This window comes from Hemiscyllium ocellatum, chromosome 4 (genome assembly GCF_020745735.1).
Source record: "Hemiscyllium ocellatum isolate sHemOce1 chromosome 4, sHemOce1.pat.X.cur, whole genome shotgun sequence".
Lineage (NCBI taxonomy): Eukaryota > Metazoa > Chordata > Chondrichthyes > Orectolobiformes > Hemiscylliidae > Hemiscyllium > Hemiscyllium ocellatum.
In genome coordinates this window covers 3,656,138-3,681,602 of record NC_083404.1, presented here as the reverse complement: position 1 = coordinate 3,681,602, position 25,465 = coordinate 3,656,138, and the positions used below count along the sequence as shown (strand labels likewise).

The 25,465-nt window shown below is 38.5% G+C and overlaps 1 protein-coding gene across 11 annotated transcripts in view; it reads left to right on the top strand.

The window, feature by feature from the left end:
• The window catches only part of unm_hu7910 (un-named hu7910), a 214,075-nt gene that overhangs the window by 34,680 nt on the left and 153,930 nt on the right, over positions 1–25,465 (top strand). For 9 of the 11 annotated variants that reach the window (XM_060822653.1, XM_060822658.1, XM_060822654.1 and 6 more), the window contains exons 2-4: positions 8,820–8,969; positions 9,917–9,961; positions 18,607–18,675. In XM_060822653.1, coding sequence (XP_060678636.1) covers positions 8,820–8,969; positions 9,917–9,961; positions 18,607–18,675 — 264 coding nt within the window. Of the gene's footprint in view, positions 1–236; positions 338–8,819; positions 8,970–9,916; positions 9,962–18,606; positions 18,676–25,465 lie in introns of those variants that run through there. The other 2 variants (XM_060822655.1, XM_060822659.1) reach the window with 2 other exon arrangements.

Here is a 25,465-nt window from a genome sequence, read left to right as displayed (position 1 = left end):
CAGTTAGTGAGTGAATCCTAGTAGTGACTTTTGATTGGATAACTCTGACAAGTTTGCCAAATAGTTGTCATTCAAAGAAGAGCCTTTCCATATGAGTACTTGAATCTGTTTGGCTTGTGGAGAAAGCAAATCTAAAAATACACCATTAGCAGACTCTGCAGACTTGAGTCATATCAGGTTATAGCTGAGTTAGCTCTCACTTTTTCTCCTATCTATGAAGCTGGAGTTTGTGAAGCAGCGTTGTACATTTTGATCTGCTTTTTATTATTTATTGTATGGTTTTTGCCTATAATTTTAAGAGCAGTTTAGATGATTGACACCATGGCAGATGATGCAGGTAATGCTTACTATGTGGAATGTGCTCTGTATGATCTCTTGCTGTCATTAGATCTTTTGCAAAGAATTTTCTCTCCTATCTTCAGTTTGTGATGTGCTAGTAATTAGTAGTTTTTTTTATTCTGCACTGTGATTAAGGATATAGTGAGTTTTGAGTCTCTGTAAATTAGTCAGCTTTCTATTTGATCATAGAGGACCCATAGCCTCTTGGTTTGTGCCTGACTGGCACAATCTAATTTCAAGTTTGTTCATGACCTGAATCAGTCTGATACTGCTGGGAATGCATTTAAAATATTGGACTTGTTCAGAATATGTAGTTAATACAAGCAAAATCATAACTGCTGGCTGTTTCTATATTGATCCTCTCTGTGGAGAAAGAAGTTGTGTTAATATTTCAGGTTAATGACCTCTCATCAGAACAGGAAAAGACTAGAACTACAAACAGGTTTTAAACAAGTGAATAGACAGGGCATTGGGGAAGAACGAAAAGGAAGATTCCTGCTAGAATGGAAGGCAAGAGAAGGATTCAGTGACTGGGGTAATGGTGCATGACATCAAGAAATGTTGATGGAAATAGTAAAGAAACAAAAAGGGATAAATAGGATAAGCAGAATTAGTGCCAGAAGCCACTCTCTCTGCGATAGAGCCATGCAGCCATTGAATACCAGAGGTGGATTCACTCCTTAACTGGTGTTCAACAAAATGAAAATGTAAAAGATGTTCTTAATTCAACTGTTCTACTAGAGCAGAATGCTTCACTGTTAAGCAGCACGCACAGCTCTTAGGAAGTTTTTCTGCTGTCTGCCACATTGGATGTTGGTCAAAGAGCTCACTGGACAAACTGAACTACAGTTTGCTGCTGACCCATGTGTTTAGTTCTTAAAAAAAGGATTTGGTGCATTCAAGGCTGACTGTAATTTATGAATATCAGTTGTTTGAGACTGCCTCTTGAATATTAACCATGCAAATTGCTTGGGGGTTTCAATAAATGTAATCTTTATAGGTTTCGCTTTCTGAATGCATTCTGGTTTCAACACCTAGAATACTGTGCAGAAGTATTGATGGTGTGTAGACAGCCTACTGTACAGATGTTCGTAATTTGTAAATTGAGTCTTCAGGTTAAATGAATGGCTAGTTTTGGAAATTATAATGTTGCTTTACTGTTGAAGGCAAAGATGTCCATATGTTGAGATACCTTTGCTATATATCTGAAATGGTTTTCCTGAATGTGAAGTGATGGTGTCGTTGCTTTGAGTATAAAAGTTGATGACTTTTATACTCAAAGATGCAACACAAATGAAGTGGGTAAAGGCAAAATTATGGAGCATGTAAATATCTTGTATTTTAAAACTGTAAAACTGTTTAGGTAGTAAACGTTCATGTCAAACTTATCCACTTCTGGTTTTAAAGAAGGTGGGTTAAGTGGTTTTGACCAATCTACGTTAAGGCAGTTAAGACATTGATACATTTAAAGAGTCTGTATACCTTAGTTTTAAGAGGGCTTAAACTGTATTTTCACTGCTTTTGTCTGTGTTTTCCAGACCTTGGGAATCTCCAAAGGTAAAAGGGAAAAACACGTGGATTTGCAAGTTTTGTGTACTGCAAACCCAATTATCCTTCAGCTTCTCTGATACTTTCCCCTCTTAACCCAGCTCATCAAATGACTCTTCCATCCTCTAAAACATCAACAATACCTTTCTCACAAAACATACCTGCTTCTTGACGACAGCCCTCTCTTTGGGAACGCCAGTCAATCAGATTCTATTTAGGACAGGGAACCTGAAACAGTAAATGATATCCACCAATCTTGGACCCAGATTTCACAACTACTGTAGTTTAATTGAGAGGAAGAGGAGAGAGAGAGATTATAGCCAGGAAACAGGAGGGTGCTCATTTTGTCAGAACTGGGTGAATTTGAGCAACATGGTGTATGAGTTTTGTTTGTCTGACTTGCAGTGTTGCTGTGCATCTTTCAATTGTATCCTTGGTATATCGATGAATTTGTTAGCAATGTCAAATGAGCACGTGGACACATCATTGCTGTTAATATGGAACTCATGTTTGGTCTTCTCAAATGTGAGGAATCTTTCAGTGTCTGAAAAGCTTCTTGACAACTAGTTCTAGTAATTCATCCAACCATTTGGCCAGTTCATATTGTGAAGAACTGGACATGGACAGGACAGGCCATTAAGGGGCATCACTTCAGTGAGTCTTGGCTATCAACATGTACACTGACAGTGCACCGTGAGGGAAAACCCTATAGTATGTATTACCTGGCAGTTTGAAGCTCTTGTACAAATTTAGTAAATGTGCTTTTTATTGTTTTCTAATCAATCTGTCCAGTGATGCTATCACACACCTACAGCAGGCAGGAATTGAACCCTGATCAGAATTTTTTCAAAAAACTCATTTTTTGAGCAAAGCAAATAAGGTTGTCTGGTCATGCTGAATGTGTGGTCCAATACTTACAATTTTGGACTTTCTTTGAATGGTGTGTAGTTGTTGACCATAGTCACGCTTATAAAGGATGAGTATTCCAGTCCCTTTGGGATTACTGATAGGACTGTCTGTATTGGCCTTAATACCTGGCATAGGTTTACATGGCATGTGGAAATGCTGGTATGATGTCTCAAAGACCAACAGATCAGATTCAATAATACATTCTTTGGCTCTCTCATAAACAAGGCAGTGACCATGCTCGACTAAGCTGTACTTTGGAAACACTCCATATAGTATCCAGCACTAGATACGATTATACTGTTGAGCAACATTTTGGGCAGCTTTGCCCTGGGTAATGAGCTTTTTGAATGTTGTTGGAGTGCCTTTATTCAGGCAAGTGGAGAGTAGTCCCTCACACTTCTGACTTGTGCAGGAGTTAGCGGGCAGGTTCTGGAGAATCATGAGATCAATTACACTCAGCAGGATTCCTGTCCTGTGACCTGCTCATGTAGCAAGTGTTTAAATGGATAGTTTCTGATCAGTGTTAATCCCTAAGATGTTGTTACTGAATTCAGTGATATGAATGTCAGGATGCGGTAGTTATTTTCTTGTTGGAGATGGTCATCGCTTGATGTGATGTGAATGTTTCTTGCCACTTGTTAACCAAAAGCTAGATTTTTTTGCTTCATTAGACGTGGACTGAGGAGTCATGAATGGTGCTGAATGTTGTGTAATCATTAACAAACATCTCCAGTTCAGACTTTATGGAGGAAAGTTGAATGATTAAGCAGCTGAAAATGACTGGTGACCTTTTTTTGTTTTCAAAGCACTCCCAATCCTCAGAGTTGCTAATATTTGTTGCAACTTTACAAGTTTCTTCTGGTTAAAGAATGCAGAAGAAAATTGATGAGAGTGGTTCCAGTGATGAGGCGCATCAGTTACATAGATGTGGGACTTATTTTTTCTTGAAAAAGTTGAGTTTAGATAGAGATATTCCAAGACATGGGACTGGATAATTAAGGTGGGGAAAAGACTGTTCAAGTTTGTGGAAGAGTTGAAAAAAAAAGTGCAGATTTAATGTAATTGTCAAAAAAATGGAATCGAGACAAGAGGAAAAGAACCTTTGATAATTCCCTTGGACCTGATCAGAATGCATCCCAGGATATTAAAAGAAGTTAGCTTGGTAGTAATCTTAGAAAAATCCTTAAATTCTGGAAAATGCTCCAGAGGATTAAAAACTGTTAATGTACCATTTTTCTTGAAATAGGAAAGAAGAGAAGAATCATAACTACAGGTCACTTAAAAATACCTCATTTGACCAAGTCAAGTCAGCATGGCTTCACAAAGTAGAAATATCTGACAAATTTATTCGAGTTGTTTGAGGTAACAAGCTAGATTGATAAAGGGGAAGTAGCAGAAGTAATTTGTTTGGATTTTCAGGTGTTTGACCAGGTACTGCACATTGGGTGCTTATGAGTCCATGGTTTTGGAGCTGGTATTCGCATGGATAGAGGTTTGGCTAACTAATACAAGTTCTGATTAAGTGTCACTGGACTCGAGACATTAACACTGCATTCTTCATATAGATACTGCCAAACCTGCTGAGTTTCACCAGCAATTTCTGTTTTTGTTTCTGATCTCCAGCATCTGCAGTTCTTTCTAAATAAAATAGAAAATTGCGTTAGGATAAGGGATGCATTTTCAGGATGGCAGCCCTGTAACAAGTGGAGTACCACAGTGATCAGTACTAGGTCACAATTATTTACTATAGATATTAATGAGGAATAATAGATGTGAAAAGTGAATGTCATATAGCAATGTTTGGCAATGAGCATAGTAGGTGCGAAGGTAAATGGTGCAGAGGACACAACTGCACAAAAACCTTGAGCTGCTGTGCCTTGTTAGGAAGAATACAGGAGCTGAATTTTTTTTTGAATTGGAGAAAGACTGTGGAAAGCTCCAGCACAGAGGAACTTGAAAGTCCTTGTGCATAAATTGTAAAAAGCGTGCACACAGCTTCAGGTAATAAATAATGTTGGGGCTTTATTTCAAAGGAAATGTTTGACTATCAAAATAACAAAGTCTTGCTCAAATTTTACAAGTAACTAGTTAAACCACATCTAGAATACTGCAAATAGTTTTATTCCTCTTTTCTAAAGAAAGATCACCGAGTAATACAGTACAGGAGTGGCCCATTGAATCTGTATTGCCAAAATTCCATTAAGTCTGCACTCATCTCACTTTTTGAGACTAGGCCTACACCTTGAATGTTAAGACACTTCACGTGCTCATCCAAGTACTTTTTCAAAGGTTGTGAGATTACCCACCTCAGCTGCCCTCCCCAGGCTAAGCATTCCGGACCCCAACCATCCTCTGGGTGAAAATTGCTTCCCTTTAAACCTCCTATCACCTTAAAAGTATGTCCCCTTGTTATTGAACCTTCGTTTAAGGAAAACATCTGATTTTCTGTCCATTTTGTCCATGTCCCTTGTAATCTCGTACTCAATCAGGACCCCCCTCAACCATCTCTGCTCCAAAGAAAACAGCATAGGCAGGAGGTGGAGAAGTCAACATTTTGCGTATAAACCTTCCTGAATTCCTGATGGAGGGTTATATCCGAAATGTTTACTTTCCATCTGATGCTGCCTGGCTTGCTGTTTTCTTTCAGCCTTCTGCTTTTCTGCTTTGGATTCCAGCATCTGCAATTTTTTAAAATCTGTAACCAAAGAAGAAAACACGGTATAAAGAAAGGTTGGATAGGTAAACTGCTTCATCCCAGGTGTTTCTCCTCTGGAGCCCTTCAGTGTAATCAATCCGATAATGCATTGCCCAGAACTGCACGAGGTATTCTAGCTGTGCCCGAATCAAATTTTGTGGAGCTCTAACATAACCTTCCTGCTCTTTATGCCTTGACTGATGCAAACCAGATACACTGGCATTGGAGGCAGTCCAGAGAAGATTCATTCGGGTTGATCCTGAGTATGGAGATACTGGCTTATGAGGAGAGTTTTACTTGGTTGGGCAGAGAGGTGACTTTATTAAAACATACAAGATTCTTAAGAGACTTGACAGGACAGATGCAAAGGCATTGTTTACTCTTGTGAGAGAGTTTAAAATCAGAGGAGTCACCCATTTAAAATAGGGATTAGGAATTCCTTCTCTGACGACCGTTGTCTGTGGCATTCTTCATTGCAGAGAGCTATATTGGCTGGATTGTTAAATATATTCAAGGCTGAGCAATTTGTTTTAATTGGCAAAGGAATCCAGGATTATGGGGGAAGAGGCAAGAAAGTAGAGTTAGAGAATATGAGCTGAGCCATGATCTTATTGAATTATTGAGCAAACTCGATAGCTGCCTACTTTGGCTTCTATGCCGACATTTTATGTCAGAATGCCAGAGGTGTTTGGGGCCTGAAATACATTGCCTAAGGTTGTGGTGGAGAGATTCATTTAAGATATTTAAGAATTGGATTATTATCTGGAAATAATGAATGCATAGGGATACAGGAAAGGAGAGAGGAGGAGAGTTCCACTCAGTAATTTGCTTTTTGAAGACTTGAGCAGTTGTGACTGGCCAAATGACTGCCTCACTATACTATAATTGTTTCCTGATTCTGTTTTTGATCTAATACTATTTCTTTAATCTCCATAATAAGCCAGAGGTGGATTTTTCCTGCTGGACTTGTATTTTTCAGTGGAATGTTGTTTTATTAAATATTTGAATTGTTTTTGATTTCCCACTGCTTGTTAACTAATATAGCTTTTAGCCTATATACTTAATCAGGTCAATCTCCCCTATAATTGAATTGAATTTATTGTCACGTGTACGAGGCACAGTGAAAAGCTTTGTCTTGTGAGCAGTACAGGCAGATCACATAGCTAAATAGCATAGACGAGTAATTAGTAGGTAAACGGCAGCAAAACAAAACTACAGGTACAGGTGAATGTTAAGAGTTTGAGAGTCCATTCAGTATTCTAACAACAGTAGGGTAGAAATTGTTTCGGAATTGGCTGGTATGTGTGCTCACGCTTCTGTATCTTCTTCCCAATGGTAAATATTGTAGAAATAGATTGCCAGGGTGGATTGTTGGAAAATGCTGGTGTTCTTTCTTTGACAGAGAGTCTGGTTGATGGATTCTATAGATGGGAGGTTGGCCTTCGTGATTTTCCGGACTGAGTTCACCACTCTCTGTGACTGTCTGCAACCTTGAATGGTACAGTTGCCATACCAGATAGTGATACACCCAGACAGAATACTCTCGATGGCACACGGATAAAGGTTGGCGAGGGTATTCACCGTCATGCCAAATTTCCCCCGCTGCCAGAGGAAGAAGAAATGTTGTTGGGCCTTTGTAACCAGTTCATCCACATGGAGTCCAAGAAATGTTGTGGATGAGCACTCCCAGGAGCTTGACACTCTCCAGTCGTTCCACCTCTGTGCTGTTAATGTGTAGGGGGGCATGGGTAACATCCCGCTGAAAGTCAGTAATGAGTTCCTTGATTTTGCCAGCATTGAGAGCTAGGTTGTTCTCAATGCACCATTTTTCCAGGTCTTCTATCTCCAACCTGTAGTCTGCTTCATTGCCATCTGAGATTCGACCAAATATGGTGGTGTCATCAGCGAACTTGTAAATAGCATTGGTATGGTATTTGGTGATGAAGTTATGGGTATACAGTGAGTACAGTAGGGGGCTGAGTACGCACTCCAGTGTTAAGTATTAGTGAGGATGAAATGTTGTCCCCAATCTTCACTGATTGCAGCCTGTAGTCAGGAAACTGTGGATCCAGTTGCAGAGAGTGGGGCTTAGTCAGAGATCATTAGGTTTAGTAATCAGTCTCCAGGGGATAATAGTGTTGAAGGTTGAAATGTAGTCAATGAGTAGGATTCTTACATGGCTGTTTTTGATATCAAGATGCTCTAGGGAGGAGTGATGGGCAAGTGATATGGCATCTGAAGTGGATCTGTTGGTCCGATAGGCAAATTGGAGTGGGTCAAGTGTAATGGGGAGGCTGGTGTTGATTAATGCCATGATCAGCCTTTCAAAGCATTTCATGACTACCGCAGTTAGGGCCACTGGGCGGTAGTGATTGAGACATGTTGCATAAGCTGCCTTGGGCACAGGGATGGTGTTGGCCCTCTGGAAACAGGCAGGGACAGTGGCCTGCTGCAGGGAGAGGTTGAAGATGTCTGAGAAGACCTCTGCCAGTTGATCTGTGCACGCCTAGTACTCCGTTAGTCCCATTGCTTTCCTTGGATTCACACGAAGGAAAACTGATCTGACCTCTGATGCATTGACTGTTGGGATAGGTTTGTCAGGACTTGTCTGAATAGGTGTTACCTCTCCACTGAGATTCTGCTCAAAGCAAGCATAGAAGGTATTGAGATGATTTGGAAGGGATGTGTCTTTGTCTGCTATCTTGACCTGTCTCATTTTAGAACTTGTGATGTCATTCAGTCCTTGCCATTGTCGCCGGGTGAATGTCTGGGTCTCTAGTTTTGGATCGGTATTGGTCCTTGGCTGTCTTAATGGCTCTGGGAAAGTCATACTTGGATTCCTTATATTTGAGTGAGTCTCAGCGTACATGTGGAATTGATGTTGTGGTTTTGGATAACAATGCTATCAGATGTTATGAAGATGAGCGGTTTAAAATGGATGCATGGGTGGGGCAGAGATAGAGAAACATTGGAGGATTTGCAGTTACTCCTCAACCTTGACCATTTTTTTGTTTGTATTTGTCCGACTATCATTACTTCTGCTTTGCATCATCATCCTTTCTGTCACTGACAGACGTTCCATTTTTTTTAACCACTTTTTTTTCCCTGTTAGTGCACTTTCTTAAAGCTCATTGCTTCTCATTTTTTTTCCCCTGTATTGAGAGGTCATTGATCTGAAATATTAACTCTTCTTCCCCCACAGATGCTGCCAGGTTTGCTGAGTCTTTTCAGCATTGTGTTTTTAATATTTTCTTTATCGTTGGTCTTCTGGTTTTGGGACATTTCCATCCACAGCAAATCCAACTAAAGAGATTTTCTTCATTTTCAGATAAGCACAGCTCTCATAAAAATGGGAAGAAAAGTGATGGACCCTCCGGAAGTTCGTTCTTCACATGGTTCATGATAATTGCTTTGCTGGGTGTTTGGTCATCAGTAGCAGTTGTTTGGTTTGATTTGGTGGATTACAAAGAGGTTTTGGGTAAGTTTTTCAATTTGTTTTCCAACTATTGAAGGAAGTTCTTTTCTGACTCCTTGTTTCTAAATTACCAGAGCAGTTGCACCGTATCCAGTCCTGCATGCACAATAATGCCCCAATTTAAAATTTGCAGGTATGAAGCTATCTCTTCATTACCACCACTAACTTCATCCCTCTCCCTGGTTACTATTGGGGGGTTGAACAATATTTGATGATAAGATGAGCCCCTCATCCTACATCTCCATCATTGCTAAGACTATATATTCCACCCCTGAAACTTGTACCACCTCTGCCCATGCATAGTCTTCTGTTGCTGAAATCTTCATCCATGCCTTTAATAATCACTTTACACTTCGGTATTCTTCTGCAAATCTGGCTGTTCTCCTGCATTTTGTTGTCTAAACCAGAAATCATCAAATGCTTCTGACTATGCCCTCGCTTGCATAAAGCACTGTTTAATCTCTTGTTGCTTCTGTTTCTTACAGTCAAGTTACACTTTGATTTTAAAACTCTCTCATCTTTTGTTTTCAGTTACCGCCGTGACTTTGTCTCTCCCTATCTTCTGTCATCTTCTCCAGTCCCACAAACCCCCGATATCTGCACTCTAATTCTGACCTCTTAAGCATCCCAGATTTTCTTCACTGCTGTGTATGTTTTCAACTGTCAATAACCTATGCTTTAGAATTTCCTTCCCAAACCCTTCAGCTCTGTACCTCTCTTTGTCCTTAAGATGCTGCTTAAAACCTACCTCTTTAACCAAGCTTTGGGCCATCTCTCCTATTACCTATTTGATGTTGGATGCTGCTTGAAGTGCAATAGGACTATTTTAAGTGCTTTAAAGGTGCTATAAAAATGTGGTTTTTGGCTTGGGTCTTGGTTTTTTTATATTGTGTGTGTAACAGTGCTAATCTGGAAAATGTTTGAAATGTTTATTTTTATCATGCATGCAGCTAAAGCAAAGGATTTCCGTTATAATTTTTCACAGGTATTACAAGGTAGGACTTTCACTGTTCTTGCATGTTGTTTTATTCCTGTTATGTTGAAATTTCCTTTGTACATCTGACTTTCTATTGAAGCCTACAATATTAACCTTTTTTCTTCTCTCCTGGGATTTGCAATACATGGCGATTCATGCTTCTTTTGCTGTACATTTATGGTTTACAGAATCCCTTTTTCTCTTACACAATATTGAATATGGGGTAGTAGCATACATGTGCATGACTTTTAACATTAATTTTCAGAAATGTCCCCAGTAGGGACATTTAGTTGTTGTCTGATGCCTTATTGAGATTATTGTGGCAATGTTACATTTTCTCTTAAATGATTGCATTTGTAATTTAATGTTCTGTTAAATTAAGGTTAAAGTCAGTTTTATTTGGGAGATGCTGGCATATAACCTACTTGAAAATGAATGTTATATTGATAGTGAAAATGCAAAACGTTTTGCAGTCATTTTGATTTGCAGTATTATGATTGATTTCAATTTAAGTTATAGTGCATTTTAAATGCAAAATCCACAATATTTGTTAGTCTGTGCTATATTGCTTAATGTTTCTAGTCTCAGTGAGCTACTTGCAATTTCAAAAATGCTTTGCCTGTCTTAACATTTTCAATTCTAGCATTTGCTAATATAGCAGTTTTTGAGAAGATTTGTGTCTCAGGTTGATAAGTATGTAAGTTAGCTCTGAGCCGGAAGATTCATTTTCAGACATTTCATCACCATATTAGGTAACGTCATTGAGAGTCTCGGGTAAAGTGCTGGTGGTGTGTCCAGCCTCTCTATAGGTTTTCCAAACAGAGTTAGGAAACAGATATCTACCTTATCAGGGGCGAGGGGGCTAGAAATGACATCACCCACCTTAAGAAACCAAGACTTATAAATAGCGAGGCAGAGAATAAAAGATCGCTATGGAATCAATGACCATATCATGACAGCATTTAGCATTCAGTTTGAGAGACAAACTTGGGTTGGAAACAACAATGCTAAGCTCAAACAAGGTACGGCAGACCTGGTTAGAATGGACTTTGTTCCTCAACTATCCAAGTCTTTCAATGATAGATGTTTAAGAAAATAGTTAATGGCTCATGGCAAAGATAGTGAGGAAGAAGCATACCAGAAAAAGGATAAGCCAAGCATTCTGGGTGGGAGAAAAAAAAGCAAATTATTGATGAAACTCAGCTGGTCTGGCAGTATCTCTGAGAAGAAAGCAGAGTTAATATTTTGAATTCAGTTACTCTTCAGAACTGGAGTTTGGCCAGCAATTTGTTTTTGCTTTCGATCTCCAGCTTTTGTAGTTCTTTGTTTTATTTAAGTATCAAATTGAAAGAAAAAAACATTATGTATTGTGGTACAGATTAGTAGTAAACCAGGGAGATTGGGAATGTTTTAAAATCCAGTAAAAGATGTCTAGAAAAGTAATAAATGAAAAAACAAACTTTGCAAATAACCTTGCAGATAATATCGAAACAGATACAAGTGTCCCTGTGTATTGTTATGGACCAGGCCAAACCCCCTCAAAATCTATTAAGGTGAAAGCCTTGACACCTACTTTTCTTATTTTAGAAGGCAAGTGTAAAGTGGGTCCCACAATTTGTTTGATCAGATTATCAGGCCTGATGCAAAGCACACTTGCGTGTAAAATGCAGAAAAAATAGCATAAAAAATTAGCTTAACTGTAACTCTGTTGAAATACTCAACAAGATAAACTGTTAACTACCACTGATTAGCTGTTCGAAAATAGTAACATCCCATAAGTAGACCCTTGGCAGAGGTAAATTCAGTAGATTATCGTAGTGATTCTCCAGTCCAGGAAGAAAGAACGTGAAGAGAAAATTGAGAGAGAGAAGGAGCAAGCACTCGTGTTTTGCTGTAGCGGGGAGAGATGTATAACAGCTTCCAAACCCCAGCAGCTACAGAAAGCAAAACTAAAATCCTGGTTCTGAGAGCTTGACCATGCCCTTCATGTTGTGTTCTAACTTAAAAGAAACCAAAACCTCAAGCTGTTTACTTTAGTAATTTGGAGCAGACTGCTTGGAACCTCTGTCTCAATCTCTCTCTTTTTTTTAAAAGTAAAACCTGGACAAAATACACCTCTTAAAGTCAGTGTTGTCAACCCCCTACCCCCTCAAAAAGCCACCAGTATTCAAATGGGTTCAATTTTTATCAACTTTCGGTCTTATGCTGTTCGTGCACTGCAAATACATTGACTCTAAGCATGCAAACATTCAGTTCTACAGCCCATTTTTCTTGCCACCGACTGCCTCTGTTTTCATTAATCAAAGTTGTTACAATGCATCAGCAATTACGTTGCCTCATCCTGCTGCATATGTAATTTTCAAATTCAATGGGTGCAGTAAATAGTTTGGAATTTTTATCCTTAAATTTTTCCAAAAACTTTAAGGGGTTATGATCAGTAAGTACTATTGTCTCAGATGCATTACTAGAAATACCAATGTTGCAATGCCATCACCAAACTCAAGGTCTCCCTCTCAGTGCATGATTTGGAGGTGCCAGTGTTGTACTGGGGTGTGCAAAGTTTCAAAACCACACAACACCAAGTTACAACCACCTAATGAAGGAGCAGCGCTCCGAAAGCTAGTGCTTCCAAATAAGCCTGTTGAACTGTAACCTGGTGTTGTGATTTTTAACCCCCTCGGTGCAGGTATATTTGTTAGTGAATATTCAGTTTTCAGGAAAAATACCCAATAGGCTTTTCTATTCTCTGACTGTCATCTTGTAAGAACACAGCACAGACACCCACGTCACTCTTATCGATAGCCACTTTGAATGGCTTTGCATAATTAGGTGTGGCTAACGCTGGAATAGTGGTTAACACAGCTTTCAGGTTGTGAAGTGACTTCTGACATTCCTCCACTTGCAGAAGTTTTCTGCACTTCAATAGGTCAGACAGTGAAGCAACCATGCTGCCAACATTCAGTCCCAGGAATTGTACTACTTCCCTCCTCGATGGTATGGGGAAACTCTCCAAAGACTTTTATTTTTACATCCCGTGGGGCCATTTGTCCATGACCAATCTCATGGCCCAGGAATGTGACTTGGGCTTTTACAAGCTCACTCTTAACTAGGTTTATCACCAAGCCTGCCTCCTGAAGTCAATTGAACAATTCAGACAGATGCTGCAAATGTTCCTTCCATACGTGACTAACAGCACCCGATCACCTAATTACAACAACAGTTGAGTAATCCCGAAATGACCTCCTTGGATAGTCTTTGACATGTAAATAATTTTGATGTAAAATTTGATCTTTGTGTTTCCATGGGTAGTCCATAACACACACATTTGAGTAACTCTTCTACAATCCTTGAACTGTGTTACTGCATAATGGAATCGCCTTCGGAATACTAGTAGACGCATACTTTATGGTCAACAAATAAGAACTCGTGCTTTTTGTTTTAGATAGGCATCCTATGCAATCAATTAAGACCCTTGTATGTGGTTCCTCATGTGAGAATGGGTGTTAAGGGTGCTGATTTTATCATTTCCTGAGGTTTTCTAATTACCTGATGTATATGACATGTCCAGCAAAATTCACACATTTTTATGCTGTCCAGGCCAAAAAAAAGTTTGCTTGAGTTTTCCTTACTCCCAAATGGCCTCCTACTGGTAATTCATGTGCTGCTCACAACGCCACCTCTCTACAACCAATCTGTAATACAATTTTATAAACTTCTGCCCCTTTTTTATCCACTTGAATATGTGATGGTCTCCATTTCCTCATCAATACTCAATTTTTAAGATGTAACATTTTGGGATACACTCAGGTTCTTTTTATTTGTGTGCTATTTGATACAACTGCTTAAGTTTTCATCATCCTGTTGTAATTCAACTAACCTGCCTGAATTGAAAATATCCGCTTTGTCCTCTCCTATCTTATTTTTCCTCAAACACTTGATCGCTCAGTTTCTGACAATTGAACTTCAACTTTCTTATCTTTACTCCTTTATTTCTCCTAGTTCACCCTGTGACTTTGTGACTGTCACTACTAAGTCAGAAAAATAATCCCAGGATATACTTCCTGTAAACCTCAGTTGCCTGTTTTTCCTATTGTCTTTTCAAACATATTTGGCATTGCTCCCATCTGTAATCCAGCATATCATTATTGAGGATTAACTGTATCTCCAGAATAGAGAATTTCACTATTACACCTACCACCACTTCACTTTTCACCTGACTCTCCAACCTCATTTCAAATGAAACATTGCTGTTCTCATGATGAATTCCACATGTTACTACCTTTTTTGGCAATACTCCTTCAGAATTACATATCTCCTCATCTCTCACCATCAAAGATTGACTTGCTCCCATAGCCCTTAAAATTTTAATTTCTTTACCTAGTCCTCCTCGTATATGTGAACAAACATGATGCACACAAGTAAATTCTTCAGAGACATCTGGTGTTTCCTTTTCAGCTAACCCCTGATCAGGTTATACTTTTTCTTGCAGCTTGTTAGCTTCTTCTGTGCTTTCCTTTAGCACTTCAACAAAACTCACTTGCTTATCCTGTTTTCCTGTGTCTGTCTTCCCAGTGCTTTTCTTAAACCACCAACACTGTGACCTAATGTGGCCTACTTTATTACAGTAAAAACGCCTGAGTTTCTTTACTTCTGTTGATACCTCATGGGTTTCCTTTTTATCAAATTATAAACTGTGTTTACAATCTTCAATGAGATCTCCTTTTCCCATAAACCATGAGGATTTCTTGCTTCCCCAGTTTCTATCCCTCACAGATTGAAATTTATGTTGGTAGCCAAGCTTTGATTAATGAATGAATTCGTAATTATCTGCCATTTCCGCTGCTAATCTTGAAGTCTTAACTTTAGCCATCCTTTTCTGCTTCTTATATTTATCAAATAGTATGAAGTGATTCATTTTGGTAGGAAGAATGAGCAGGGTCAATACAAAGTTACGAGCAGAGTGACTGGTGTACAAATGCGCACAAACCATTAAAGGTAGCAGTGTGGTATAGAAAGAATCAATAAAACATATGAGATCTTAGGTTTTATGAATAAGCACATAAGACTAGACTAGCAAATAAATTATGATAAACCTGTACAAAACGCAAGTCTGACTTTAACTGGACTATTGCTTCCAATTCTATGCACTAGACTTCAGAGAGGATGTGAAGGCTTTATAGATGGTGTAGAAAATATTCAAGGGAATGATTAGAGGGATGGGGATAAATTGGTGAAGACTAAGCTATTCGGTTTGGAGAAGAGAAAATTAGATAAAGCTGTTTAAAATGACAAGGTGACCCCCATGAAGGACAAACTGTTGATGTTGGCAGAAGGATCGACAACCAGAGGATACTGGTTTAAGGTGACTGGCAAGAGAAACAATTGTTGTACAAGGAAAAATGTTTCTGTGCAGCAAGTGGTTAGGATCTGGAATACATTGCCTGAGTGTGGTCACAAACTGAACTAGAACCTTAGGAATAATTATCTGAATAGAAAAGTTAAGACGCTGGGAACAATTGGTGAATGGGACTAGGTGAGTTGCTCTTATGTCCACAACAGGTTGAACAGTCTCTCTCTGAGCTCTTATGGTTTTGTGATTCTATGTACATCCTTTCATCTGGAGCATTGCATTATTTTATAACTTTGTAGCTGATGCTACATAAATATTAAGTAGTTGAGCTATAAACTTGAGAATTAATTTGAATCTCGTCAACAATAGTCTTCAGTGGCAATGCATAAAGTCTTAGTACAACTTGAAGGTAAAATTTCACTATTACTAAAATTGTGTATCTTGCAAACACTTTGGACTAGTCTTACAGCTGTGATTAGTGTTATCTTAATTGTATTTAAATTTTTTCTCATTATAGAATATGGGTCTTTAAAGTGGGATTCTTGAAGGACTTAGGCAACTGTGCAAGTGTACAAATTGAGTAGGTGTAGACCATTCAGCACTTTGAGCATTCTCTGCCATTTGCTAGGTCATGATTCTTCTGATTTTAGACTTGTTATTGGCTTTGACTCCTCAGTGGCCAAGTATTTATTCAGCTATGCTTTAAAGTATTAAATGAATGTGTCTCCACTGCTGTCTGGGAAAAGAATTTCACAGACTCATGACCCTCAGAGGCGTACATTTTCCTCACTTTAATCTTAAATGGGAGGCCCCTTTTTTTTAAGACCATTTTCTGGAGTTCTGGTCTCTCCATCCACCATGTCAGTTCCTCTCAGGAGGATCTTGCATGTTTCAGTAAGTTCTCCCCTCATTCTTCTGAGCTCCACTGCATCAGGTTTAACTTATCTACAAGCTTTTTATGATTCACCCAGATCCATCTGATGTAGAGTTCTGCAATCTATCTACATTTAAATAATATGCTGCTTTTCATTACTTTATACCAAAAGACAAGCTCTCGTTTTCCCATGTTATACTCCCATCTACTAATTTATTTTTGCGCACTCACTTGACCTTTCTTTACGTCCTCCTTGCTGGATCATTTTGTCCTCTTCCCAGGTTACTCGTTGATCTTTTGTGTCATCAGCAAATTTACCAATCATTTTCAGCCCCCTCATTGAAGTCATTAATCTAGATTTTAAATAGTTGAAGCCCTTGCTTTGATCCCTACAGTGCATCGCTCATTGCTTATTGCCCGCTTTGTTTCCTGTTAGTTAAGTAATGTTAATGTTAACCCCTACACTGAGCTCTTATTTTGTTTAGGAACCTTTGCTGTGACACTTTGTCAAATGGCTTCTGGACACCCAAGTACACCTCATCTATAGGTTCCTCTTTATTCACTTATTTCCTCAAAAAGCTCTAAATTAGTCAAATACTATTTATCTTTCACAAAAACATATTGACATTGTCTAAATGCCCTGCAATAACTTTTTTCATCACACTTGTTACAGCAAGAAAGGGCATTCAGCCATTGTGCCTGCAAGGCATTTCGATGTTTCTAGCTATTTTCCAAGATTCTTGGCAATTTTAGAAAATTAAAATGAATGCATCAACTATCTTCGGAGCAATATTTAAAGACCCAAAGATGATCTTGATCAGGACCCAAGAAATTGTCCGCATTTAGTTCCAATAATTTTCTCAGCAGTCTTTTAAAATTGTAATTACTTTAGGTTTGTCCTTCCCTATCACCTCTTGATTCCCAGTATATCTGGGATGCTATTTATCTCTTCTACAGTGAAGACAAATGTAATATATATGCTTGTTTTATTTATGATTCCCTTATTTTCTATTATAAATTCCCCAGATGTACACACTGGAGAATCAATGCTTAGTTTACTCTTTTCCAGGTATTAACAAGGGAATAACTCCTATATATTTATATTTATTGTTAGCTTTCTCTCGTACTACTTTTTAAGGCATTCATTTTTTTTATTTTTGCCTCATCTGACCTGTTACTAAACTAGGCAATATTGTACATTTTTAGTTTCATTTTGTGAGATCCTTAACTTCCTTACTACGGAGGATTGATCCTTTCTCAAGAGCCTGTCTTTCTCATTGGACTGTATCTTCAAGTGTTATGAAATAACTTCTTAAATGTCAGCCACTGTACCTCTACTGAACTGTCCTTTGACCCAGTTCTTCAGTTCATTTTGGCCAGTTCTGTCTTCATGCCCTCATTGTTATCTTTTGTTAAATTTGAAACAGCTGTCGTAAACTTGGTCTTTTGTCCCTCAAGCAGAATGGAAAATCCTGCTACTTAGGGATCCCCTCATCGCGATTCTTAATCTATTTCATTGCATATTACCATATATAGAATATCCTGCTCTGGCTCAGAAACATATTGCTATAAGAAACTAACCAAGCAGCACACTGTGAACTTATCTTTCAAAGTATTTTCACCATTCTGATCTGTTCATATGTAGACTCAAATCACTCATGGTTATCGCCATTCTTTTATCAGAAGCTTCCATTATTTATTCTTGTATACCCTGATCTAAAGTGTAGTTAGAAATAAGGGGATCCACAAGTGACAACTTAAGCTTTTGCTTTTTCTCAGCTTTATTCCAACAGATTTCTTTGTCTATAGTAATTTCTGTCTATTGTACTGATACCATCCTTAATTAAGAGCTCGCATTCCACCTTTCCCCTTCCTGCCAAAATGTCATTTAAGAATTTTAAGTACTATTTAAATAAACACTTGAACCACCAAAACATTCATGGCTACAGGCCAAGTGGTAGAAATGGGATTAGAATAGATGTCTTTGTGTCTTGTCCTAGGATGGATGTGTTGTCTCAGTCAAAGTGGTGTCCTTCCCCATCTGTATGTGAGGGTACTAGTGAGAGAGGGTCATGTCTTTTTGTGGCTAGTTGGTGTTCATGTATCCTGGTACAAATCTTCTCAAAACTCACTAATCCCTATGATATTGATTCATGTACCAGGTGCAATTTGTTTGAATATGCTGTAGTTACTGTAGTAAAGCAAAGAACTAGAGATGCTGGAGATCTGAAACAAAACGTGTTGGTAATAGAACTCAGCAGGTCTGGCCCCATCTGTGGGAGAAAGCACGGTTAACATTTTGAGTCCGGTTCATGAATTACTCTGTATGTTCAACTTGAGCATCCAAAGATCCAACTTCTGTTAATTTTTTTCATGTTGTACATTCTTTGAAACAAAATTTAACGAGTGTAATATTGTTCTTGCTTTCACCCGTAAATAGGAAAACTCGGAGTCTATGATGCCGATGGAGATGGCGATTTTGATGTGGAAGATGCCAAAATTTTGCTAGGCAAGCATATTATTTGAGTTTTCTTTTGCATGGAGTTGTAAAGGTGCATCATCATTTGGCTGTTGCATGACTGCTTGGCGTGTCACATGAAAGGTAATGAGTGAAATTGTGAACTGCACACTGAAATTTGGGACTGTGGGTGAAAATGTAAATGAAATACAGTTGAATGTAGCAAATGAATATATGTAATGCATTGTGTAACTGACAGGAATATATACACGTATAATTTGAAAAGAAGTGTTGGGATTAACAAAAATGATCATTTTAAAGAAAAAGATACATGTCAGATCATGTGCCGGATTCGCGTTGCATATGCGAATTTCGGGGATATTACACATACTGAAAACAGTGAGTCGGAAAAATGGACCATTTATCAATGATAATGAGGTCTTTGGGGGCCTACGAGTGGTAACATGGCCTTGGTAGTTCCTAAGCATTGACCTAAAATTACTGAGAGATTGCATTGGTTTGAGCCAGTCTGCGATCTGTCAAATATATAGAAAATATTTCGCAGTCTTAAACCTAAGTGACTTTAAGCTGGAATATGGGCATATTGGCCCATTTCAAATTATTCTTTAACTGCACTCTTTCCTAGTTAAGAGTCAACTACATAGCTCTGATCTGGAATCACATGTCAGTGAGATCAGGCAAGCATAGATTTCCTGTTGCAGAGGGCATTAATGAACCAGGTGGATTTTTACAATGGTTTATACTCACTGAGATGAGCTGTCTTTTATTATATTCCAGTTTTATTCATTGAATTCATGTTCATATAAAATATATTAATTTCCTAAGTTGACAACTGCAATTAAATAATTCAGTTTTAGAATTTTCCTTGAATTAAAATGATAACAGGTGCAGGAATATCAATATTAATTATTGAACTTATTATTTGTGATAGGGTCAGATGATGTAGAATCTGTGTGGGTAGAATTGCAGAACCATAAAGGTTAAAATAAAAGCATGGTTGGAGTCATGTATAGGCCTTCAAACAGTAGTGAGGAGCTGGTGTGCAAGATACACCTAGAGATGGAAAAGATGTGTAGGAAAGGCAAAGTTACTGTGATCATGTGGGATTTCAATGTACAGGTGAACTAGGTAAATCAGGTTGGTAGTGGTTTGCAAGGAAAGGGATTTGTGGATTATCTACAAGATAGCTTTTTGGAGCAGTTTGTGATGGTGCCCAATAGGGAACCGATAATACTGGATTTAGTGTTGCGCAATGAGGCAGACTTGATAAGGGATAATAAGGTGAAGGAACCCTTAGGAAGCAGCAATCATAAAATGATCGAATATACTTTGCAATTTCAGAGAGAGAAGGTAGAATCAAAGGTTAACAGTATTTCAGTTGAACAAAGGCAATTAAAGAGGCATGAGGGAGAAGCTGGGTAAAATTGACTGGGAGCAGAGCCTAGCAGGAAAGACAGTGGAACAGCAATGGCTGGAGTTTCTGGGAGTAATTCAAGAGACCCAGTTGGGATTCATCCTGAAGAAAAAGTAGTATGATACAGGGAGGATGAGGTGACCATGGCTGACTAGGGAAGTCAAGGATAGCATAAAAGAAAATGAGAAAGCATATAAAGTAACGAAGAACAATGGGAAATCAAATGACTGGGAAGCTTACAAAGACTAACAGAGGGCAACAAAGAAATAAGGAGGGAGAAGATTAAATTAGGGTAAGCTAGCCAGTAATATAAAGGAAGACTCTAAGAATTTCTTTAGATATATAAAAGGCAAAAGTGGACATTGGGCTGCTGGAAAATGACACTGGAGAGATAGTGGGGAACAAAGAAGTGGCTGAGGAACTGAATAATTACTTCGCATCAGTCTTCACAGTGGAAGGCGTGAGTAATTTTCCAAAAATTCAGGAGAGTGAGGGGACAGAGCTGAGTATAGTGCCATCAAGGTGCATAAATCACCTGGACTAGATGGACTACACCCAAGAGTTCTCAGGGATTTGCAAGGTTTGTGAAGGTTTGTAGCTCAGGTTGAGGTTTAAGGTGTAGGTTTGCTTGCTGAGCTGTAGGTTTGATATCAAGACGTTTCATTACCTGGCTCGGCAACATCAGTGGCGACCTCCAAGTGAAGCGAAGCTGTTCTCTCCTGCTTTCTATTTATATCTTTCTCCTGGATGGGGTTTGTGGTGAAGTTCAAAGGGAGATATCTGAAGAGACAGTGGAAGCATTAGTGGTAATCTTTCAGGAATCACTAGAATTGTGGGGGGTGGAGGAGTGGAAAATGGCTAACAAACTCCCTTTTTAAACAGGGGTGTTAAGGCAGAAGATGAAAAAATTCCAAATCAACTAGCTTAACCTTGGTTGAGGGTAAGATCCTGGAAGATATCCCGAAGAATGACATTTTGAATACTTGGAAATGTTTGGTAAAATAGGGCAGAATCAGCATGAAGAAGGGCTCATGCCCGAAACGTTGATTCTCCTGCTCCTTGGATGCTGTCTGACCTGCGCTTTTCCAGCAACACATTTTCAGCTCTGATCTCCAGCATCTGCAGTCCTCACTTTCTCCTAAATCTGCTAGAATGCCTTGAAGTAATGAGCAGATTAGACCAAGGAGAACCAATGGAAGTTATCTACCTGGACTTAAAAAAGGACTTTGACAAGGTGCCACTCAAAAGGCTACTGAGTAAGATAAGGCCCCGTGATATTAGACCCAAAGGTACTATCATGGACAGAAGCTTGGTTAAATGGCAGAAAGCAGAGTGTGAGGATAAATGATTCCTTTTCAGGATGGCAGCTGGTGACTAGTGGTGTTCCACAAGGGTCAGTGTTGGGACCACAACTTGTCACTTTATACCTTTAATGATCTCGATGAAGGAACTGAGGGCATTCTCGCTAAGTTTGTAGATGATACAAAGATAGGTGGAGGGACAGGTATCATTTGAAGAGGTGGGGAGACTGCAGAAGGATTTGTACAGGTTAGGAGTGTGGACAAAGAAGTGGCAGAGTACAACATGAGAAAATATGAAGCTATACACTTTGGTAGGAAGAAGAGGCATGAACTATTTTCTAAATTGGGAGGAAATTCAGAAGTCTGAATTGCAGAGAGACATGGGGCTTTTAGTCCAGGATTCTCTCAATATAAACTTGCAGTTTGAGTCAGTAGTTAGGAAGGCAAATGCAATGATGGCATTTATTTTGAGAGGACTTGAATCTCAAAGCAAGGATGTACCTCTGAGTTTGTGTAAGGCTCTGGTCAGATCACATTTGGCGTATTTTGCTCTACTTTGGATCCCACAAAGGATGTGCTGACCCTGGAGTGGGTTCAAAGGAGACTCGTGAGAACAGTCCCAAGAATGAACAACTTAACATATGAGGAACATTTGAGGATTCAGGGTCTACACTCTGAGTTTAGGAGGATGAAGATGGATCTAATTGAAACTTACAGAATACTGAATGGCCTGGATAGAGTGGATATTGGGAAGACATTTCCATTGGTAGGAGAGACTAGGACCTGACGTCACAGCCTTTTAGAACAGAGATAAGTAAAATTCCTTGAGCCACAGAGTGGTGAATCTATGGAATTCATTGCCACAGAAGGCTGTGGAGGTCAGGCCACTTAGTATATTTTAGATTGAGTTAGATAGGTTCTTGATTTGTCAATTGGATCAAGGGTTATGGGGAGAAAGTAGGAGAATGTGTTTGAGAAACTTGTCCGCCAGAATTGAATGGCAGAGCAGACTCGATGGGCTGAATGGCCTCATTTCTGTTCCTGTCTTTCATGATCTTAAACCTAGGTTCAGCTGAATTAATGAAGGTAAGTCAGGTTACTATTGCAATTTACTTTTTATTGTGAAGAAAAAGAAACAAATGATTACATTGCATTACATTGTCTTGGTTCATGGAAGATTTCAAATTTGCATAATTACAAATTTAAATTATACCTTCACTTCAGAGAATCAGCACAATTAGTGCCCAGTTTTCTGATCACGTCCAAGACTTTACATCCCTATCTTTTGGGGCCTGTACCAGAGTTTGTGGTTCTTCCTGAACTCCATGAAGGTGATCTGAGCTGAAACCTGCCTGGGTCATGTGGAAGTTTATAAATGAAATCCAGACCACCTGGCATTTTTTGAATTCCTGCACTGCCATTTCCTGAATAATGTATATCCTACATTTAGTGGGAGGGCTATGTTTCCTCTAATTGGGAGGATGCATTCAGGAAGTTTTAGCATGGTCTAAAATAGCCTATCTTGCCATTTCTTTCTTTTAATTTGCCTGAGGTGATCTAATGTATTCAGCTTAACTTCATACTTGGGAGATTTGAATAATACTTTGAATCCATCAATGAAATTGAATTGATCATTAACATTATTATGTACACGAGTTACCTATATCTTTGTGAAGTCTTAGTGGTTTTGCTACTGCCTCAGCAGATCACTTAATTGTGTCACCATTTCCTATCGGCACCTGGGAAGTGGCAGTAAAAGACTGGCCTGTTCAAATATGCCATGCCCTGGAAAGTGATTCTTGCAAACGCCTTGTAGAGTCACATTCCTTGCTGAAACTCCACCAAGTTAAATATAATCTGTGGTACAGAAATAGAACTTTGGTCCATCAGATCTATTTTGGCATATGCCTTATATAAGCACCTCTTGATTCTCTTCATTTAGCCATATATTTCTAATTAGCTGTGTTAATGTTGGCTTTAAAAAAATTTCACGAAGTAATCGGAAGTTCCTTTTTAATAATGTTCACAAGTTATTATATCCTTGTTGTACCTTACAACTATTTTGATTACAAAACAAGCGTTCTCTCATCCTTTGAATGTTTGGATTCGACTTGGTAAAGTTGAGAATGTATTGTTCCTTATAGTCAATTGGGTGGCAAGTAGTTGATTATGGAGGAGTTCCTCTCTGTTTCTCTTGGTCGTATATGGATGCGAATTCTTCACAAAGGCAGTTAAATGTCAAAAAGGGTGCATTCATAGTGTAAAGTCACTTCCTTTAGGTAACCAGTCAGTAGGATTTTGGTAATCTGGAAATACTTGAAAATTTGGCTGTTTCTTCCCCTGAAATGTAGAAGGTAAATTGAGGTATGCAAAGTTATTATTGTTTTTAATAGAGTAAATAAGAAAAAGTAAATTGTTTGCACTAGCAAGGAAGTCAGTAATCAGTGGAACCTACTGTTAGATTGTTGGGATCATCTTTTCAGATGCTTCCTCAAGTGCTCTAGAGAGCAAAATACAAATTATTGAAAGGTTCATCTCCATACTTGACAGTAACTACAAAATTCTGGCCATCAGGTTGTATGCAATCGTAACAGGCCATAGGGAAGAAACAGGTTTTATACAAGTTGCCATTTAGTTTTTATAATGTATCATCTCAAGATTTTAAAATTTGATATTTACACCGACACTCAGAAGATTCTTCTGAGTTTTCCCATTTGTATAGCTTGTAAATCATCCTTTTTATGATGTAGAATACATAATTCAATAATTTTGGAAAAAAAATGTCCTTTGCAGAGCTTAGTAACATGTTGAACATTGATATTGCAAGACCTTTTTAAAGAAGCAGTTCTGCTGAATCAGTTGAAGAATGTTTTGCAAAGCTATATCCTCTGTGTTGTCGGGAAATGCCACAGAACTGGAACAACAGAAAATCCAGACTGCAGGATTTATTGTGATTCTCAATTACTTATTTAAATGCTGGCTCATTGGGACATGGAGTGCATAGGCCCATGTGAATCATGGTTGCTGGTGGCCCTGGTAGTTTTGGCATTGTTGCATCTGGACGTGCCTGTAGAATATTTGCTTTTGATGCTGCAACCTCTCGAACCAATACCACCACTTTTACTCCATTCTGGCTATTTAATGCATTTGCTGTTTTCACAGGGAAATAATGTGAAGGGGAGACCACAAAACATTACTGCTTGCTATCAACTAAATTTTAATGCAGCAGTGCTATTGAAGGTACAGGTCAATTAAAAATGCAAAAACTATTCTGTTTGAAAATGTAACATTTTGTGAAGAGTTTTATGTGCAGCATAATGGAGCTGGGTCCAACACAATTCTGATGCAGTTCAAAGCTCAGAATTGAGCCTTGAGAATTGTTACCTAATGATTTACGGATTTAGTTTTCTAGCTGTGATGGGGTTACATTTCATACAATTTGATAAATATTTCATAATGTTTAGTTATTGCAAATAAGATTTCCTAGGATTGCAAAATCTATTTTATAGAACTTGATGTCAGTGTTGTGTTCTGCAGGGGGAATAAGACCTCAAACAGATTTCAAAACAACTTATTTATCCTTCTAACTTATTGCTTCACAACTGTATCATTGATTCAAGCATTAAGGTTTCAAATACACTTTGTCAATATTCTATTGAGATGGTATGTAACAACTCCTGTCTGGGAGGAGTTATGTATTTTGAGCAGGTTATTAGTTTTCTTTTACTTGTCTACTTTGTATCTGCTCCTGTATGCACCATCCAATACAGGAATGAAAATAAGAGAACTACTTGTCTCAAATGTAATCTAAGATGTACTTGGTTTGGTTTCTGTGCCTAGTCCCAAGTTCTCCTTTTATTGATTTTAATTTGAGCTACAATGCACTTAAATATGCGTTCACTGAATGAGTTAGATCTCATTGTATTTTTTTAAACAGTTTGTTATATAAACCTTGTTACTTATTCAAATGTTTGAGAATATTGTGGGCTAGCGCGCGCACTCTTCATTGTACTGGAATAGATTCTATGGCTGCAGAACGCAAGTGGCAAAAATAGAGTTGCCAAACTGAAGTAACTTGCTGATTTGCATATCTGTTCGTCATTAC